The sequence below is a fragment of the Rissa tridactyla genome, chromosome 1 (assembly GCF_028500815.1).
Source record: "Rissa tridactyla isolate bRisTri1 chromosome 1, bRisTri1.patW.cur.20221130, whole genome shotgun sequence".
NCBI lineage: Eukaryota > Metazoa > Chordata > Aves > Charadriiformes > Laridae > Rissa > Rissa tridactyla.
Window position 1 is genome coordinate 66733592 of NC_071466.1, and position 22188 is coordinate 66755779.

The window sequence follows — 22188 nt, forward strand, 5'->3', positions numbered from 1 at the left end:
CCAAAAAATGTGGGAATGTTGGATGAATAAAACATTAGTGAGAAACTACAAAAAGGAAAAGGTATCCAAGTTTGGACAACAGCTAAAAAACATGGCACCTGTTTTAGAAACTCAAAACACAGACCAATTTTCAAAGCATACCAACAAGAAAATAAAAACAAGGATCAAAACACACAAAAGGATGCTACACAAAGATTTAAGTATTTTCAGCAAAACAGCGAGAGATGAGACTGCTATTTGTAATTAGCAAACAATTTAGGATGGTGAACAGCAAGACACTTTTCTCCTGTTTGCTCAGGACACAGATTCCCAGCAATATGCTGGTAACTTGCAGGGGTCAGCTGAGGTAGGTATAACAGGCATCAAGTAGGTATAACAGGCATCTTGCAAAGAAACGGTTATGATACGCAAGCAGAGGAAACTGAGTGATGACCTACGGACACGGTGCTTGTTACAGTTTTAAAAGATGAGCGGAACTGGAAGATTTGTGGAGTTGCTGGGTTGATGTTGGTTTTCAGCTCCTTGGCTAGGATTTTGTTAAGAAGATGAAGAGACAAGGGAGAAGAAAGGTGATTGACAGGTAAGAAGAACAGGGCCAAGGAGGAAGGAGGGGAGAAAACTATAACTGAGATGATTAGAGCATGAGAAAGTGAAATCAAAACAACACTCATTTATTAAAATTTCCTGCCAGGAAAAATTCCCCTGCTGCTTCTCCTCTCCTTCCTCCCACAAAAACAGATTTTTCAATAAAAAGGTGTTTTCTGAGGCAAATAATCAGTTTTTTCCTTGAACTGACGAAATGGCATGGTCTCCTCTATTTACTCCCCCGATATTCTTTGTCATGGCTTGAGAATAAAGGTCGCTAGTAACCCAAATCTGAGGCAGTGCGTTAGACCACAAAACACAGCAAAACAACTGAAGAAATACATTTCTAGGTCAGCTGTAAGAGGTACAAAGTCCAAGTTCTAAAGTAACTAAAAATGTTTTGAAAAGTATTTTAAGGAAGAAGGTATCAGGATCCAGGCCTCTGAATAAATGTTGAAGTAATTAAAAATCTGAAGGCTATCCGAAATGTTGAAAGTATTACTGAGGTTTTTAAACCCATCTTTTGGCTGGCTAATTGGCACTGCAGGAACAAGTGTACTTCTACAAAATCAGATGTTGTGTCACTTCAGAGCAGGATTTCACATTGAACCCTGGGCACTTGCTCTCACTTGCTCTCCCAGACCTGCTGGGAGATGGACTAATGAGGGAGAAGACACTCAAGCACACAGAAGGGGTTTCCATTGCTGAAGGAAAGCACAACATGTGCAAATAAGAACAAGATTATTTTGACACCCATGGAGAAATATGAGTCATGTGTAACACGACTAATACTTTCTGCACTCAGGAGTTCCGTCCATCTGAGGATTTCAACACACTTTGAAGCACTGCAGCCTGCAACACAGGGAAATAGTCTTTCCTCCATTCTTAAGGGAAGATAAAACTGAGGTTTACAGATCGGATTTTCACTTAGTCTAAGGCTCCCTTAAGACTGTTCTGGCGCTGTAAAAGGGCCTTAACGTGCCTGTAAATCACTCACTAAGGTAATGACCGCTTCAGCTTGCCAAGGAGGTTAACTCAAGGCTGGAAGTAAATACAAACTTGGGCTTCCAAGGCAACTATAGTCAAATCTCTCAGGGCTGTCTTCAACCTCCCAGGCTGCCCTGTCTGAGGGGTAAAACATAGCTGCAGGAGCAGAGCCGAGAGTGTACCGAGTCACTTCAAGCTAAGATACATCCAGGTTTCCCTCGAAACATTTTATTCTACTGGCTTGAACCGTTAGGCCAATGAGAAAAATAACTGGCTATTTGTCCAGGACTTCTGGACATCCAGTCAAGCTACTGGATGTCCCAAGGCCTGGAATGCATAACTCCCAAGCATGTGGAGGGCTGTACCATCCCAAATACTGCAGAGTCATGGCTTCTCATACTGGAACCTAGCTCATCTTTTTGCTTGTGATTTGACAGAGGGAAATAAAAGAACGTAAAGGTGACTACGTGTGCGAGAGCTGCTGGATCTTTCTCTGCATGCAACCTGCCACTTATTCTAACAGGGGAGCATTGACTTACACACTGCTTACACCTCTCCCTCTACTCTGCCTTCACATTTGATTCTACTGCAAAGTTAAGTCTGGGGTAAATAGTCCAAAGTAAGTATTGGGTAAGTAGCCCAAACTTGTTCACTCTCAGGCTACACAGTTAACGGGACCTTACTTCTCCATGCCATTCACGGAAACTCAGAGAATTTAGGACAACCTATTCCACCAAGACCCAGTAACACATGAAGGGAGGTTTCCTGGGTTCCAGTCCCTTTCTTTAGTCCAGGTATCAGACTGTCTCTTTGTATAACAGTCTTGGAAAACTGGTGTTTCAAAGCCTGCAAGGAAAGAATCATAAAATAGTTTGGATTGGAAGGGACCTTTAAAGGTTGTCTACTCCGACGTCCCCTGCAATGAGCAGGGACATCTTCAACTAGATCGGGTCACTCAGAGCCCTCACTAATGAACAAAGGTCTTACTTCAATACTCCTGCTCCTGTTAGTACCAACTTCCACCATGAGATTTTTTTTTTGCATCAGTGAAACTACACCAAATTACAGTAAAATTCCATCAGTCTCAAAGTATCTACACTGAACAAGAGAGTACAGAAACTCTATCATCTAGAAGCTGTAAAGTCATGTGAATGCGGGGCTCCAAGTGTCCTAATATCACTGGGTAGATTAGCCTGCAGAGATCACTGGGGTAGCAACATTTCTACTGTTGCTTTCCTACCCGAAGCGGCTTATTTGGAACTTCAAGCTCAGATGAAGCTATTGCTTATTATGCTGTGCAGTACAGACATAAGCATGACCTGAAGATGTCTTGCATTGCAAGGAAATACTTGAGCAGCGTCCTTTCCTTGCTTGCCTGCCCAGTTCCTTTCTTCACTCAATGTTCCAGCCAAACAGGCCAACAGCTAGTGTTTGCACTACATTTATGCTGCAACCCATTAAGCATCCACGCTACATAAATTGGCAAGAACCAGATCACCGCTGCTACCCCACTTATTTTTCGCTCAGCACTGAGATTTCTAGCTGTGATGCGTGAAAAGCGTAAGACTCTCACTGCAAGGGCTATGTATTGTTCAAGTTCCAATATTCACAGCTGCAAAATGTTGGCAAGTAATATTGAAAGAGCTTCTGCTTCTTACAAATCAATTCATGAGACTCAAAAATTAAAACAGATGTAACCAAGTCATCTGTACCTCTGCTGATTCAATGCAAACTGTCAGAAAGCACAAAGGAGAATTCATTACTCAGCTCACAAAAAATTAATATTCTGCCACTCAGCTGCTGAAAATGCGGACGTGCTACACTTTTGCGTAGCAAGTGCTGTCGCTGTTGCACTCATTTAATAAGCAAGATGTTAGCCCAGCTTTTGTGAAATGCATCCAAATGCCTTTGCATTAGATAGTTCAAATTAAAAGCAATTGAATGGACTTTTAAACAGAGGTGAACCTGTTAAGAGCATAACTACATGGGCTGATATTTTTGCTGGCACCTACCCTTCCAAATTAGCTATGAAATGCTGTTTGACATATGGAACAACTGCAGCTTGCTATGAAAGAGTCACATGAAGTAGTTTCAGAAGATTCAGCTGTAATAAATTAAGTGCTGAGGGGGAGGAAATAACCACTACCCCATCATAAATTATTTCCCCTATTATTTTGTCTAGAGACTGCTGGACTGGGAGATTTTAGACTTGAGAGACTGGTAACATGGATATAAATCAACTATTTCCAGAAGTGTGGGCTCACGGGGTGTCTGGCCCGTATGAATACAATGTTCTCAGGCTCTCCAGAGACTCAGGCACACGATGAATAACAATGTGCAGATCTTCCCCAAGCGATTTGAAAGGTCCTTCGTTTGCTTCTGCCAGCAATCGTCCTGCAGCTGAGATGGGAGGACTGACACGTGCCTGCCCTTCAGACGAAAAGGCATAGAACTCAATCTTAGGGACAGATGTCAAAAGGCAGCTGAGCTGATCTACCCAGCAAAGGTGGCTCATCTCCTCCTCCTTTTAAAGGGATGGTGCCACGTCACTCTTCTTTACACCAACTGGTATGATTCCCTTAGCCTCCACCATACCACTTCAGCTCACTAATTTTACTCACATTTATTTAGTGAGCGAGCTTGTTCCGGCCTCAGTGAGCTGAGGAGCTCATCAGGTGGCCAGGCAGCTGCCAAAACTGACGTGAGGAGGACACAGCGATGCAGGATACAGGGCAGCAAGGCAGTGAAAGCAGCTTCTCACACCAGCGCAGTGGGGTTTGCTGGAGTTCATCCACCAGAGCTCCTCAGCTGTGCTGTCACTGCAAGAGGAACTGAGCTGGGAGCCAACAAACGCTTGACCTTGCCAGAGAAACCATCTTCAGACTGGTGTTGATGCTTACTCCAACATTGTTATAAGCTTAGACTTTCTCTCTCACAAACACCCATGCTCCCCTCTTCCCAAAAGCTAATGTTCATTGAACTGAAATGCCAGCAAGGGCATGTGTGGCAAAGAAATCCAACTGCTTCAAGATGAAAATTGATGATGCGGTTTCCAAAAAGAGAGAAGTAGGGCCCGACGATTCCGCATTCTCTTCTGTTTTTCTCTTGTCCGAACTCTGATTTTAGAAACAGTTTCAAACATTGCTTTTGAAAGAGATTACAGGCCTAGGTACAACTGTTAACAAGAAAACCCGCCATCCAAAACATTCATCACACCCTGATGATCCAATATGACCTTGTAAAATCTACAGTCGTGCACAACAGCCTTGCAATGCCCTAGATGGTTTCTACACAGATTACCCCAAACCATATCAGAGGAGAATGCAAGCTCTGTATTTGTTCCTTTAGCTGATGTAACTGCCAGCACTCAAGTGAATTGGCTTTGAGGTGTCAGACCAGTAATTACACCGCACAGTGGGAAACACTATTGTGCGATCTGAGTAGCACTCTGGAGTCACTGTGTTTCTCTCCACACTCTTTTAAACATGTGTTACAGAATTGTAATTGGCTCAGCGTTACACCAGTGAAGAAGCAGAGGTGGGGAATATCCAATTCTTTATTAAAAGAATATTTTTAACCAGCAGAGGGAGCACTGGCCTTGAATATCTTTCAGGATTAAAATAAACATGTAGAATAAATATCATCTGTTTGTCCTCAGCTGCACTCACCATTTTCAGTATTTTATTGAAAGTGTGAAGTGGATATCAGTCAAACAGAATTATTGCTATATGCTCACAGGGCAAGTGTCCTCAAATGCACTAAGGATGCTTAACATTACAAAATTCCCACCACAAATCCTTCAGCACTAGAATCTATCTGTGCTATAGCTATACAATTCTGGAGCCACACGAGTAAGAAGTAATTAATTACACAAACAACTGTGAAGACATGCAAAGAATCTGTGTAGGAGCTCTGTAAAGATCTTGGCTCACCCAGAAGTTTTGGGGCTGAGCCCCTGACAGCATGCAGAATGGAAAAGAGGGGCCAAGGGGATAGCGTGGGGGGAAAGTCAGCGAAGTCTGGATTCTCGCACTGCCAGGAAGCATCTGAGAAAGCTCACTCATGTGGAAGCACGAGTCCAGCATTTTTGGCATGACTAACAGAAGGAGCAGCCATGACAGTTTTACGGCACCTGCACGGCTCCACAGTCAGGCTGGCTGTGGGCTGGATGAGTCCCTTGCACAACTTCAAGCATTACCAGGGCCACTCTACGTTACACGCAGACACATATGTCGACAAAAGAGCTACCCCAACAGCTGCTGGGGAATAGCACTCGCTATAGTCATGCCCTCTCTGCCATGGTGCTAGTTCTGCCATCTCCTTCTCCCTTTTTTCCCCTCGCCCTTGACTTTCACCTGTGGGATTCCTTCAGTCTCACAGTTAAAGCAGCTCTCAGGCTGCACTTTGAGGTGGGAATGCTGAGAAAGTGCCCACTTACGATGCAAAAGCCAGTGCCGTACAGGTTCACATACACCGGGGCAGAAGCTGCACTCCGATCACCAAGTGATGGCATCTCACTCAGCTCTGTTTTTTCACTCCCTGAAAGAATTATTCTTCCTTTCATGAAAGTATCCTTTCCCAAGCCTCATGAATTTACAACACTGGGCAACCTGTGCAGCTTGATACAAAATGCACCCAAACCTCCCGACAGTGAATCTATCAGTATAAACATTTAATTAGAAAGCTGTTCAGGTTTATGGTTCAGGAACTAAGCCTGTGCCTCTGCCTCCTAAATAAGAAAGAATGCTTAGACTGAAAGCATATTTCAGTGTCGCCTCATGGCTGCATAGAGCATTCCTCAGGAAGCTGCTAAGTGCTTCCCAGGAGTATAAAAATAGAAATAACGATCTTTGATTATCCTTTTCTCTACATCTCAGTATGTATGTGCTTAGTTGCTGTGCAAGTAAGTGGGTGGATATACAGTGTGTCTGATTTAGAAGCTGAATAAGAAGTAAAATAAGCTGAGTGAAGTAAAACTAATATTCAAAAGTCACTCAGCCTCCATTTAATTAGTGTCAAGCAACCGGTTGCCTATAAACATCATACAATTTCAGTTAAACAAGCTATAAGTAATGGCCCCTCCCTACATAATTTACTAAGCCTTCTTCATATCATTCCTCTTCTTGCTCACACCATAGTTATTCCTCATTTTCCAACTGCGATATCAGTTTTTTCAAATTTCCCAAATTTCACTTTTGGGGACTTCTTGAGCTTCTTAACTTAAGCTCTACATGTTTCCTTACATTTCCTTACATTTGTATGTCTTTGGCTGATGTACTTTTTGTATATTTGACTCCACTGTAGGTAAATGTTACAGATCCAGAAGTAGCTAGCATGCCGAGGAGGAGCATATTTGTACTTACAGCAAAATATTATTTTGCTTGGTTTCCCTCCATAAAAAAAAAAAAAAAAAAAGAGAAGAAAGAAGAAGAAGTCACTGAAGTTTAGTAAGGTACATGCACCTTTCACTTATTCACAAAAGACAGCATGTATGACCCCTAGTTTGAACATTTTACAAGCCAGGAGTAGTCTACCTCAAAGAATGATTGAGGGCATGGTATATAAAGGACAGGAATACAAAGACAAGACTAGAAGACAGCAGAAGACAATAGACAGCAAGTGAACTTTCTTTTCCAACTGTGGAAGTCTGTTTGCAGTTTAACGCCAAGGTATGTGGTTCATTGTCTTCATGTTTAAACTTTTCTAATTTTTGAAAAAAAAAAAAAAGCAAAATGCTGCAGAGCTTATGATGTTTCAGGAGGAAGTCACAAAAACCTTTTACCAAAGGTACCCAAAGGTACACATGAGTTTTTCCAAACTTTTTTTTTTAAATCAGACATGGGTCAAGGAGCCTCTTCCTGTCAGTTAGAACCACCCTGGGGAATAGAAGAACCTCAAAGAACCACGAGGGAAGTGGATGTTTGAAGGACAAATCCGTTTGCAGTGTAAAAAGAAGGAAATTCTATCACCTGCAGACAGGTTGAATCAAAAGGGTACTATATTTCCCACCCCTTCTAATCATCTGTTGAACTCATTAGGTCTGAGTAACTCTTCCTTTGTTTTATTGCACATTGTGTTAAATCACTTCCAGTGTTGAAGGTCCAAGAATATAAGGGGCAAAAATGCTCCACGCCCTTCCTTCTTCATTAGTGAAAATTATTTAGCATTTGTTTGCCTTTGGCATTGTTTAAAGGCTCACATTTAAAGATGAAACAGCAGGAAAAAAAAAGTGTCTTGAACTTTTCAGGTTTTTGTAATTTATTTTTGTTCAGATACTAGACCTGGAATGAAATGTGACGTTACATGCAAGTTTTATTCTCTTGCCAAAGGTTTGTCATGGACATATTTACAGAAAATAATCTCTTCCATAAATAGTAAAAACATGGGCAGCTGGTCCTAGACAGTACAGACTGCAATGAAGTTCTCATAATGAAGTAGCTCATATCTTAGAGAGTACATGACAGACAGTACTATTCTAGACACTGCTATTCTAGCTGCTTTTTGGGGTTAGGTTTGAAATAGCACTTCTAAAGTTTTCAACATTTTGAAAGTTGCATAGGAATGAAATATCTTTCCACAAAAGCTAGTGGAAATATTCTAGCTTCTGACTTTTTATCATTAAAATACCAGCAGGTATTGTGCCTCAAAAGTGTAAATCAGTGTTTCTTCAATTTAATCTCTAGTCTTTTGACTCAACCAGAAGCATTGGAGAACAGGAAATACAATAGATTTTTTTTCTAGCACTGTCAGGATTGTTCAGCCTAAACCAATTAAGTTGTCAAAGATGCAACAACCGTGAATAATAATGAAAACGGAATGTTTTCCGTATTTTGACATTGTGGAGGATATCAGCATCGTTACTTGTCAGTAAGCGCCAACCAGAAGTTGGTACACAGCTTAGTAGGTGTCTTTTTAAGGTTTTCTTTTTTCTTTCTCTTTTTTTTTTTTTTGGGGGGGGGGGGGCGGTGGGTTAGGGGGGGTGAAGGTGAGGATGTGTAAACAGGCTTGTCAGAAGCCATTGAATCCGTGATGTATGACTGCCACCCAGAGGAGGTCGCGGGGAAGTGCCACAGCCCCGGGAGTCACACGGGACAGCCCTTCCCCTCCGGCACCGACCCTCCCTGCCCCTCCTTAAAGCTCATCCCGCCCAAGGAGAGGCAGGCTGCGAAGAGAGATTTGCTATCAAAAGTTTGTACTTTGCCTGCATCTGGAGAGTTTCACCTTCCCAAGCACCATCCTTTTCCTTTTTTTTTCTTAGGTAAACATCATCCCTCAGCTCCCATGCCTTGGCATTGCTATAAATTAATTAAATTTAATGCCTAGAACTTCCTGAAGAGATCCCTTTGGGGGAGTTTTAGGAGGCTGCGTGTGTCCTTGCTGGATTTCCAGCATCCATCTCCACATTTTCAGAGAGAAATGAAGGTTGAGTTGAAGATTTGTGATCGCATTCTTAACTCAGAAATCTCGTTAAAGGTGCTGCAGACAACTGGCAGCAGCACTGCCTTCTCTGCTCACTGCTCCGCTACGTCAGCCTTTGGTATTCTTCCCTTTTTTTCACCTAACTCCTGATGTGGGAGTCAGAGGGCACTTTTGACTGCCCCTCTGTGCTACAGTCCCTCCCCTCCATTACTACTACCTAAACCCATTTGTTTTGCAGTTTTGCAGTCTTTCAGTCTTTGCTTGGCAGTCGAGCAAACTATTTTAACAAAACTAAGGGTCACCAAAGCCCCCTGAAGCTTTTAGTATTCTGCCAGCTAGCCATGAAATACTTTTGTTGCATCAGTTTACAGTCAGTAAGTGTCGAATGAGAAAAGAGTGAGAAGACATCTGATTTGATGCCAGTGTCTGCGTTCACTCACTCACTCAACTCAGTTATTTACTTTAACTGTGCACACTGATCTTTGACACAAGCCTTGGTGAGAATTATTTTTGTTGGCATATCAAAACATTTAAAAATGTTCCAGCTGAGCTTCAGTGGAAGCTGTCACATGCCTTCTTTAAGAGCTACAAAATTTAAGGGTAGGTTTTTGCCATTCTAGTCACTCTTCAATATTCTAAGTGATAGAAACATGATTTTCCAGACAGAATAAGTTACTTTTCCCTTGGCTTTACCTTAATTTTGCTTTTCTTCTGTTGTTAAGGATGATATAGGAGAAGATTTTACCTGTTACTGAAAGCTAATATTTATTTTCATCACTTAGGTTAACTTTCTTTGCTATGTTGTCTATAACTCAATTTACTTATTGTTCTGTAAAACTTTCTCAGGTGTAATACTTCCCTGAAAAAAAAGTAAATCCTTTTTAACATCACTTAAAAATGCTTTTTCAGCTGTTCTTGCTCCTTCTTCCTTGGCTATTTTAAGCTTCTTTCTTGGCTAAACTAAAGAGGTTCTCCAGCTGGTTAGGAACTTGCTTGTGTGATAAAATTCTCCACTATCATTATTTTTAGCAGCTACTTCAGGTTTCCTCTTTGAAAATCCCACTTTCATGCTGCTTCTTACTGTTCTATCTCCTTCCAGGCATATATGGTTACAAGTTTTGCTATTGCTTCTGCTGGAGGTGTGTTTGAGAATTTTGTATGAAATTTGGCTTTTTACCCTTTCTTAATGAAATCCAAACTTTAAGAGAATTCAGATCTGCTTTTCTGAAAACCAACATCCTATGGCCAGATGTTTTCAATGACTAATGTAAGTTATGACCTCTCCGTGAAAACGTAAGCCTAAAATCTGCACTAGGAGGTAGCTGAGCAAAAAGAATCAAACAACTAGCTACCACTAGTATAAGATTTAAAAAAACAAAACAAAACAACACAACAACAACAAAAAGCCCAAAAAACCCCCAAACCACTTTTTGCCCTTGGCTGTAAAGACTACAAAGTGACTTAAGGAGATTACCATCTTACTGTGGTTCCCTAGTAATAATTATATATGCCCAGGTTGCTTCTTGTGAATACTGCTACAGAGAAAATACGGGTAGAGACGGATTATTAAGTGCATCAAGTATTAAATTCTTGTGTGGGAACTGACGTATCACAGTAACGTCACTTATAATGGCTGGCTTGGTCTGAGATCCCCATCAAACACAATATAAATTGAATGGCAGAACGATTTAAAGAAGCCTGAGGGATAAACTACAAAATGTAGCTTCTGTCGCTCCCCAGGCATATGCTGTCCCAGCCCTGTAATCTACACCCACAAAACCCTGTTGGCATCATAGAGTAGTAGTCCTACTGCCCGTAAGACGAGCATACAGAAGGCAGAAGCAGACTGCAGGTGCTGTCACGCATCTGACCAGATACTAAAAAACTGCAAGCTGGGGCATAAGTTTTATAATCACTATGTAGTCAGTAGACACTGGAAGCGTGATTCTGTTTGCATGGGCAAAATTTTAAATTTGGGAAGATTCCAAACTACACATTCCCCTCTTCCCGAGCATGCAGATTTCAGAGAAGTGGTGATTTTATAGGTCTTTTCTCATTTTACTTTGATCTCACATTTGGGAAAATTTAGTGATTTCACTGGAGGCTTACATGCTTGAGATGAAAATAAGGCCCTGTAATCCTTTGAGAAACCATAATGAAGACATACACTAAGAGCAGTTGTACAAATGTAAAATCAAACTCTGTGAGGCTAGAGAGTATGTTTTATTCCATGATGAATGCCTGGTATTATTATACCAACACCTTTACAAGCAAAGATATGCATATGGGAACAGCTGGCTAAAAGGTTGTATTATGCCAACTGAAATACTACTGCGTGAAAACCTTTAGAAGTCAGCTCTGAAAACTAAATATGAGGATACCCCATCACATAATATTACTGGAAAATCTGCTTTTATAGCACTCTTTCCATAGAGATAAATTCATCAGTGTAATCCACTAGTTCATGTTACCCAAAGATGCGTTCCGTACTGAGTGCAAAAATACATCTTACTATAGAAATGTTGCCAGAGACATTCAGTTCCATTTGGACAAATAGGACAAATGGTTCCAATGACTATTTCAAATGAAGAAAATCTAATGACTCCGGACGGCACTTAGCAGTTTGGTCTGCCAGTTGGGAAACCGTAGAAAACTTTCAATACTTATCATATCCCACTCAGTATTATTCAAAGTCTTTTGATATCTCATTCTTTTCAAGAATAGCAGCTTTGTTGCTGTGCTCTCCTTATGAAACATAGATTATTTTTTTCCCTGATTTGAATTAAAAGTATTATTTTATTCTGAGTGACATAAAGAAAGGATAAATCAATAAAAATACATTACTGTCACTCCAGAATTGACACAAGTATTGTTACAATGGTGTGATTTTTGAAATTATTTATAAACTACAACTCTGCTTGAAGAATATCAGACCTGCAGCTGATCAATACCTCTCCTTATTTTATTACAGTCTTCTGATTTCCCCCTTTCAGGAATGATTAGATGATTTCATGTTATCCATTAGCCCCTTACAGATTGCAAACACAATCTTTCCTCCCACATTGCCCATCAGCCCTCTTGTCAACTTTATGTCCCTCTCTGGGATGTGTAATTTAGCTGTGCTTTCCTTGGTGTCCTCAGTTCATAGTCTTTCCAACTCAGGTATGAACAGGTGGCTGTACACAAGGCAAGTTTCTACAGCAGCCACTTAATGGAAATACTGAGCAAAACTATGGAAGAACCAATTAAAACCAACAGTACACCTTCATATGAACTAGTGCCAATGGAAAGTGTAAAAATGAACACTCTTGACAAAAAAAGTCTTGACGTTGCTGTGGTGGTGCAACATCTTCCCCCTCGTCATCTTTAGGCCACTTGGTGCTTGGTGCAATTTCCCCTCCCACCTGGGCCACAGAACCATACAATGGACAAGAACCTTACCTCAGACATTTAATGGTCCAACATAAAAGAAAGAAAAAGTTGGAGAGTAACTGACCAGAATGCTATGACAACCCCTTAGTGTATCCGGCTCCTATGACTCCTATCGCTTAGGAACAATAGCAATAACCAATTACTCCTGACAATGTATGGATCATGGCCCAAAGAGGGGGGATCAGAACTCCAATATCTAGTAAGTTCTGGGTTTGCGCACGTGGTAGAAAGTACCAGAATATCCCGTTGTCTGAGTTGGGCTGGAGTGGAAATGTGTCTTGATGAAAGTCAATTGTCTCAGGCCCTAGAAGTAGCAATTCTAGCGAGACCCCTTGAGCTTGTCTGGATCACAGCGGGCTGTGACCAGCATCTTCCCTGAGTTGGGACACCGCTCAGGCAGACAATTCAAGGATTGAAAAGCCAGGGCGAGTCAACTCTCTTGAGTCTCAGTTATCGGCCATTGAGGAATGCCAGTGCATTGTGAGTATTTACTCCAAACTCAAGACGACAGAAATTCTAACTATAGGCTAGCTTCTCTTTCATCCACGTCTCTATCCATGTGTCTCTAATATACACATTAACTCTTACGAGTGTGGGTGTTCTTTTACTTTCCTGGATCCAAATACTTTCTGTCCATTTGTCTGTGTGCACATAAGGAGTTAAAAGGGGCACCCGTCGGCTTACTCGAGTTGCCTGCTGCAAAGGGACCTTTGGTCCTAGTAGTTCAAAACTCGGACGTGGGGGTGTGTACAACCCCTTGAGTGGTGTGTGTTTGTATGTTCATGCACGTATGCATATGCATTGATTTGGGATACTTTATAGTGATAGTAAGTTAGTGGGAATCTTGTCATTTTCAAATCTGTAATTAAGTCGCCGTTCAAATGTTTTGTTAAATAATCTTGTGAATCCTTAAATCCGTTAATCATTAAGTGCTGCTAAAATTCAACCTCTTGAGCTACCTCAAATCATCAATAAATTTTGAATTGCTGCTAAATCATAACTGTGTCAAACATTTCCATCTGCGACAGGCTAAATATGAAAAGCACAGATCTAGAGATAACTGATTTGCTCCACTAAAGGAACCGATGTGTTGCCCTCTGCTATATTGTAGAGGAAACTCAGAAGTACTTAATAGTGATCTTCCCACTAACTGCTGGAGCTTCTCTCCAACAAGGCGGTTTATATTGTTTTAACTAATCAATATCACAAAGATTTTTGCTCTATCTTTTGATATCCAAAATGACCATAAAAGCCTTGAAGGCCCTCCCAATCTGGTAAATCTTAAAAAAACCCAAAACAAATATACAGGGACAGAGTCCACTGAACAGTCAACGCTTCCTTACTCAGAGAAAATGGAGAAGCACAATCACCTGCAGACAGCAAAACCACATGTGACTTTTAAGACTGTATGAGTGCGGAGGAAAGAAAAGACTGTTCACTGCTCCTGTTGATGGGGGACCACAGAGGTGTCACGGTGACTTTCAGCCTAAGCTAGTACCAGAGCTACCTGGCTTCCAGACCCAAAATGGCTCAAGCAAAGCCAGTTTGTGTACTTCTGCAGCATGGTCAGTCCACAGGGGGATGATGCGCCTCATCAAGGGAAACAGAGAAGTAATTTTTATGTAGGTATAATAATACAGATACAGTCTCAGAATTAGGCAAACAAATATATGCCAATATAAAATGCTTTGCTCAAGTTTTCTTGCATCTTAAACAAAAATAAACCTCAAAAGCAGCAGTTATCTAAAAGTTAATTCTATTCTTATTTTCTATTTTCTTCCAGAATTTCCTAGCGGAGATTGTGGTTTTTTTTAAAGTGCAATACTTAATGTGCAACGACAAAATCACATTTGATATTCTTGTGACTTTAACTTTTAATGGGTAATGCTGAGGCAGGACAATCATCATAAGGGATTTATGCTAAAGAATAAGAATTTATACTTTAATGCATTCTAACTGATATGTGTTAGAAGGTTAATCATTCTGTATTAGTTACAGCAAAGTTCCAGTGTTACCTCCATTTGTATGTGTTTCTGATATGGACTAAAAAGAGTGTAAATGGTCATGAATGAGAGAATGAACATTCTTGGAAAAAGTCAGTGCATGGAGAATTTTACTCAGCTCTATACAGTCTTTGTTCTAAATGGTAATGAAATGCTTAACATGCTTTTTCTACACACATTAATGGCTAGAACTTATCTCCACAGCCGCTTGAAATTGTTCTCAAAATCTAGGTAGGCATAAGAGAGAAAACATAGCTTCTGTCTACCTCTAAGTAACCCAATAAAATGTAGGCAAACATTCAAAACTCTAATCAGTTTAAACAGATCTCACACTTCAGTGAGGTTAGAAAGAACAGTCAGTTATTATAGAGAAGACCAAATAAAAAGTGTAAAAGGAAAAAAATAAAGATGTTTCAGGCTAATCTATTTAATGGAAAACAGTAAGGTATTTATTATTGTATTATTTTAGCAATATTATGTTTTTCTAAAATTTCTGCACCTTTTGTTTGGCAAACACTTGATACTTTACATTATATAGCTTAAAATAACAGCCTGATGTTCAGTGTAATAATAAAGGCTTTATAGGATAAGAGCCATCTGTTGCAATTACACTCACTTTCTGAAAGGGATGAAAACCCTTAGACTTTGTCAATTATATGCCCTCGATAAAGTATGAGTCATCTTAAAGGAGTTTGGCATAGAGATGCAATTTTCATGGAAACAGCCTAATGAGAGAACATATTGAATATATTCTAAATATGGCCATCCAAATGGTCATATTGATGAAAAGATCCTCAAATGAGAGAGAAAAATATGGCAATGTAATTCAGTCTTCCATGTCTGAAATGCTGTTGGGTAATTTCTTGGGCATTTCACAGCTTTTAAGTCAAATACTATTTTCAGCACTTTTTCTGGTGAGATCATTAATATGATTATTTGGTTAAATGTATTTTAATTAAATCCCACCCCCAAATCATAGGGTCTGGAACTTCTTCCCACACTATGGTAGGAAATATATCTCCAGATGTTAATAATTAAGGCATTAAAGGGTAAACCCAGCACCACTTCCGCAGCTGCCGAAGCTCCCACGGCAGTAAACTGGTGTGGTTACGTTGCTGAAGAGTGTGGGTGGATTGGAAAAGGCCCTTCAGCGTTTGTGCACTTCTGCACAACATGGAAGCCAGATCAAAAGGGTTTCCAGTGTAGGCAACATCTTGGCTAGGGATGGTGCAGGGCAGAATGGATATGTACTTCCCACGCAAGTGGCTACGTGAGAAGTGGAGAGCAGATGTTCTCTGACGTGGTCTCCTGGGGTACCACAAAAGCTGGGCATGGTGGCCCTCGTCTGGCCTGGATCCTGGCTAGGATCAGTCTTTCTAACCAGTCCTTCTCTGATTAAGCAACATTCAGATAGATCTCTGAGGTAACAGGTATCACTACTGATGTGTGTGTTAATGGTAACCGTGTTTAGCAGAGACATATTTCAAATCCAAATGCGTTGCTTGGAAAGACCACTTCTAGAAATACTACAGAGGCAAGGAGGAAGGACGCTTCCCTTGCTTTCTTTCACCAACTTCTGTCTTCAGGCCTGGGACTGGGTAGCAGGCTGACCTTATTCTAGACAGGCATTAAATGTAAAGAATTGGGACGAAAAGTCGCACTAGACTAAACCAAGATATTTTTAAATAAAACTCAGTTTTCTGTTCAAAATCCTAAGTACACATTTGAAAGCTTCAGAGCGTTAGCAGAATGAACAAGCATTCCAAAATACCTTCAAATGCCTCTCTTGAATATTGTTTTCTAGGTATAACTATTCATTCACCTGTCCAGATGTCTCTAATGTCAATAATTAAATTTCCTACACAGTCTAAAAGTATGTAAGTATTTCACTACACATATACTTAAAGACAGAGAAGTTTGTGATGGAACCCATTAGGAAAAGCGTGGAGTACAATGACTTGCTGGACAAGTTTGCGTGAGACCTAGGGTTTACTGTGACTTCTGTTGCTATGGATTGATATTTTTCTCTCTTCTACATTTTTAAATAACCTACATTAATTTGAGGTAGTTTTGGCTTCTAGCATATCAGACAAGCAGCTGTTTCTTTCAAAGAGAACTTTTTGAGACACTGGACTATGCAAATAAAAAATACCAGCAAGAGCTCTCGCAAAGAGAGTCAGGATTGCAGACAGAAATAAATGAAGCGTTATATTTAATATTTCCCCAAATTGTCATTTTTTAAAATGATGATCTAGTTACAAGATGCTGGCATGCTCTATGAACTGAAAACTAATGTCTTTCAACAAGAGAGTTATAATGTTAATATCTCTCTCATTCTACAGTGATTCATTTGTACTTTTTACTGAAAAATAACATCAAGATACCAAGGAATAAATTCAGAGTTCAGAATCTTTCCCAAGCCTTTGCATTATTTTTTTTTTAATATATAGCTGACTTATAAGAGCTGAATTTTAAACAGATATTAATGGGTCATTAACAAAAGGAGACTCCACCTAACAGATGTGTTGAACCTTAACACTTTTCCTCTGTCTCACAAATTAATCTGTGTTCTGTTACAAAGAAAATGATCTTTGCTTGGCTCTCCAATTAAGTTATTTACATTCCTTGTTCTGGAAAACACCGAAAAAAAGCCGCCAACAAACAGTCTTGAAAACCCTTATCTGTAAATATGTAGCTATTGCATGTGAGACAATGTAAAACACCAGCTGTATATTTATTTAAAAAAACCAAACCCCCCCCCCACAAAAAAAACAACCAACAAACCCCCCACATCGTCTAAGCAGTCCTTTGGGTGACCTGAACAACTTACGTCGAAAAATGTTCCCATTGCAATCACAAGATGATAAAACCTTTGGTTTACACTCATTTATAATGGTAGATATACGGTACATGTGCATGCAGAACAGAACACACTGTAGATTAAAATCTCTACAGCAAAATTGGGAGAGATAAGGAGAGTGATTGAATGTCTACAATATTTACAAAAGCAGGTAATTTACAGGGGGAACTCATGGAATGCTTAAGTACGTTATATTTTTTCTTCACTGTTGCTGCTTTAAAAGAAGCCTTTTCTGTTTCATAAACAGAAACTTTGGATAGCTGAATGGAACTTTAAAATTCATTTGCAAGGTTCTGTCAAAAAGTTCTAAATATTTTTTTGTGTTGACCTGAAACACTTTGCTGTATTTAAGTTGATTATTAACCTCGTTCGTCCTATTGCAGATTATCGCCTCCCAGGGTTAACCCTGGTCAGGGTACGTTGCTTACAATGCATCACAACCTTCCTGGAGAGCAATCTGCAGGGCATGCTGAGGGGAGCACTTCTGACCTGACCTGCTTGCATCGCTTCTAAAGCTGGTCAGGATGTCAAGCCTGCTATCCACTGAAAAGACTGGAGGCGAGGCAGTAGGAAAGGTGAGAGTGCCGGGTTAGCATCCCACTTGATGGGGAATAAGGGAGGGCACAGCCAAGCACTGGGCTAAGGGCTTCATCCGGCAGTGAGGGCATCTGGCTGTTCCCCACCCTTGGCCCGAGCTGGATGCTCTTCAGAAACCCCACTGAAGGGTGCGTGCCCTGGCCTTGGCAATGCTCTGTGGCGGTGCAAGTGTTCACCGAAACCAACATCTCAAAACCAACATCTCACCTGCCTCCCAGTAGATTATACACTGTGTGGTTTAAATAAGCAAGGTAATGAAACGGAGAGGACTGACTTACCTTTTGCCCTTTTACTCCACTGCAGTCACATTTTCCACAACCGGAACAACCCTGAAAATAAAAGAGAAACTGAGAATTAATTGTGTGAACTGGGTCACAGGCGGAACATACCACAACAAGCCAGGGACATCAGCAGTACCATCCAGACCGCAAGGCTGGTCAGCATGGGGAACTTAAGCCCAATGCAATATTTTGTTATTTTTATATAGATGTACGCTTCTGGTCTCAGTCACAGTCCGATAAAAGATGACTTGGTAAAAGAAGAAAAAAACCTGCTATAGTTTTTAACCGTAGAAAACTCTCATATTACTTCAAAATCATTGTCTTTTGGGCAACCATTTAAAAAGTAACTCATTTTTATAGAATACACACATACTCTGCATCTAGCAGTATGAACACCTCAATTTAAAACAAGTGGATTGTCCTCTAGGATTCTACATTCATACATTTAGACGCCATCAGAATACTTAAAATCAGTGTGGTTGTAGAAGCATCTTTTTAATATCAGTTTGTTAACAAATGGCTTCCATTCTGCATAAATACTTAATCTCTATAAATATGTGCCATCGCTTTAAGCAGAAAGGGATGGTGAAACTGCAGTTCGTTATTTATTTTCTACACTTAAGGAGAAAAATAACAGACGTGAAGAATATGGGTTTTGTTTCTTTTCTGAAGACAAAAAATGTTGCCCACACCCTTTTGATGTTTACCATGAGATCTCTTAATACTGATTTACTAAACTTTTTTATAAATAATTGTAAATTGTCGGATAGGAAGATGATAGTTTTTAAAGAAAATTAAATATTCGTATAATTACCACAGGAAACTGTATCAACAAGTACTTCTGGACATACTTTATGAAATCAACTCAAACCACAGCCTCTAAGAGAGCAAACTGATCCTAATGTTAGATAATAGATATGGAGGCAACTGTTAATGTTTACTAGCTAATGACTAGCTCCAGGGTTCTGGCCCATTTCTTACATCTGCCACATTTCAGATGATTTTCTTTCTTTCTTGCCCTCTATAATGACTAACTGTAATTGTCATTATGATGGGAAACCTTCCACTCAGCAAAATCAAGATAACCCATAGAAAATCTGTAAAAACATAACCAGTCTGAATTATTTTCCAGTAGATACTACAGAGATCCTTGTTTTCTGAAAGGTTTTCCCTAGGGCAGCACCGCTTCATGGGGTTTCTACACTAGATAAACTAAAGTCAAAATACAGACAACTCGTACCTCCAGAAAACAACGGTACTTCAGCATAGTTGTTGACAGACTCCCAAGTCGATCGGGATTCGTGAAATGAAATTCTGGAGGGCAGGTGGACAGGAGGATTTGGGAGAGGGGCGTTTTCATCTCAGGAGGGGAGGAAGGTGGACTGTGCAGCTGGCCTTGCTGATCTCATCACGTGAAATACTCCTAAGTGCCACTTCCCTCAGAAGCAAGGGAGAGAAGACCTTGCTGCAGGTGTTTCAGGAAGGGAGCTTAATATTAATAAACACTACTACAAGCTTTCGTGTCTTTGTTCACATAAGCCTTAAGATGGAGACTTGATAGATTTGGGGGTTGGTTTGGATAGAGTCAACAGCAACCAAGAGACTGGGATTTCTATGACACGATCATAAAGAGCCACACATTTTTTTGCAAAACATGAAAGGTGATAACATCCAGAGAAGTCAGATTAATTGATGCACAGGTAAAAGCTTCTAGTCACTTTGTGTTACCAAAGTATCTTAAGTGCAAAAATGCACGTAAGTGCATCTGGGCTACTATCCCCTTTTCCTCCTCATAGTCATGAAGTAACTAGCAAATAACTCAGCAGTCTATTGCTTTTACCATTGACATGTCCTTCAGAAACAAACTAGAAAGAAACCAAGGAAAATATTTGTATCACTGAATATTCCACCAATGCACATGAGATCCTTCAGCAGCCCTGTTGAGCTGTTATCAGGAGGCAGTCAGGGATGGCACCTCCCCAGAGCCAGCTTTCAGCACGGATGCTGGGCACCTGTCCCTCCACTCCTGTGGGCTCCACAGTCTATGGGGACCTCAGTACTTCTGGGAAATAAAAGGAAATGTAGCTAATCTGTTTAGAATTTGGAAAACCTCCAACAAGACCAATAAACATCATCACTCTGGAAAGTTAAATAATTCAGTAACATTTTTACTTGGTAAATACATTTTCTTTTAAAGTAAAGCATCAAAGAGAAATGGGGATTTAATATTGAAAATAAAATTATTAAAGGCTGCCCAATAAAACTAAAGTATCAGCTCCTGCAAAATTTGTTGCTTTTGGTGAGATTCATTTTTTTTAAAATGTAGATCCACTGAATTTGTTATTTGAAGTCAAAATTTTTCCATATTCAAGCAAAAATAATCTCTTTTTTCTCTTACATTTTTACAGCATTTTACCATGTTATAGTATAAATACACAGAAAGATGAAAATTAACACTGATTAGAATGAGTAGTTACCATATACTCCAGAAGATCCAAAAACGATGCCAACACCAACTCAGTACTGACCGGCAGGGAAAAGCGCTGCCCACTGAATAACCCACTTTAGTCCTTGTGGTACATGGTTTGCTTGGAAAAACATTGGGCCTCCCATTTCAAGAAGTGACCCAGTGTGACCTCTCCTAGTTTTTCAGACCTGATGAAATCACAGCTGGAGGACGCATGCTTGCAGCTCTTACTTCCTCCTCCAGCATCATGTAGAATGTTATCAGTTTTATCAACACATCCCTTAAATTCAGAAGAGGTCTGTTTTAATTGCGTCTGGGAATGTAATTAAAATACGTCACCGAATCATTATAAACATCTGTTTTCAAGTTAATCCCCGTGTATTTCCTTCAGCCTGTTGTTTAACACGCGGTGCTTTAAAAAAAAAGTATGTTGTTTATTTTTCAGTTGGGTTTTGTTATTAAATTTAGCATGGCAAGTCCAGAAGAATGGACTTGTGCTTTCAGGCCTCTTTTTGTGCTCCCAAAAATGATGCCATTATATTCACTTTTTCCTGTTTCTTAAGCCTCCAATTAGAATAACCAAAGGTGAGAAAGGTACGAAGGCACTGAGCATCAGGGAGCACAGCTGCATAAGGTCCTGTTTGCAGTCAAATGTTGTAGCCTGCTATGCCAGAACAGGCCACCTACCCTACAAAACTCTATGTTTATTTTACAGTAGCATCATCTGCTACGATCACTGACTGTAACCTTTGCAGGTGGATGGATGGTTGGCCAACAATGACAGCCACTTAACTGGACAGCATTATCCTCAGCTACTAAAATGTATTTTTGAATGTGAGGGATGAGATAACATTCTGCGTATACTAGGAGGAAGTATGAGCTTTTTCCTCCTGGTCCTCTGGGAAGATGGGAGGGCCAGACTGAAAACAGCGTATAGATCAAAGGTCAATTTAAAGAGGTTAAAGGGGCATTTAAGTAACAAGATACCCTGAGAGAGGAAGATGGTTATAGCAGGTACAGGAATCTGGGTCTGGGTTCCCCTAACCCAGTGTAAGTACAAACATCTCTACTAGTCACTGCAGTCTCCCTTTATTCGATGGCAAGAAAGAGGCACTTTTGGGCTGGGACCCACCTCACCTATTTTGGATGTTAGTTTTCAGTGCAGATAAGTACACCTTGGAGGACTAAGCAGGAGAGACTGAAATAGGCAGAAAGGAGTATGGGCTATGTATGAGAACAAGGGGAAAATGGAGAAAAAAGTGGATACAGAGGATCAAACACAGGGCTAGATGTTACAGACAGAATGGGTCAGAGAATAACAATAGCTCGTCATTCCTCAGAAATCGTTAGAAATTTAGTTGAGTGTCTTTGAACAAGGAGATCTGCATTTCTGGTACTCATTTAGGAATGATGTAAGAACCTTACACAATCAAGTCCTAAGTGGGAAACTTCACCCTGAAGGAATAAAGATAATCATCACAAGGTAAGTAAGCTGTAAATACGCAAATTATTGCTTATTTCTAAACTTTCATGATTTCAAATCAGTCTCATGATATG

General features: G+C 40.3%; 1 protein-coding gene across 2 annotated transcripts in view; it reads right to left on the reverse strand.

Moving 5' to 3' along the window:
• COL4A1 (collagen type IV alpha 1 chain) overlaps nt 1–22188 on the reverse strand; it is a 128697-nt gene that overhangs the window by 53500 nt on the left and 53009 nt on the right. For both annotated transcript variants that reach the window (XM_054224126.1, XM_054224117.1), the window contains exon 2: nt 18162–18212. In XM_054224126.1, the coding sequence (XP_054080101.1) occupies nt 18162–18212 (51 nt within the window). The remainder of the gene's footprint in view (nt 1–18161; nt 18213–22188) is intronic.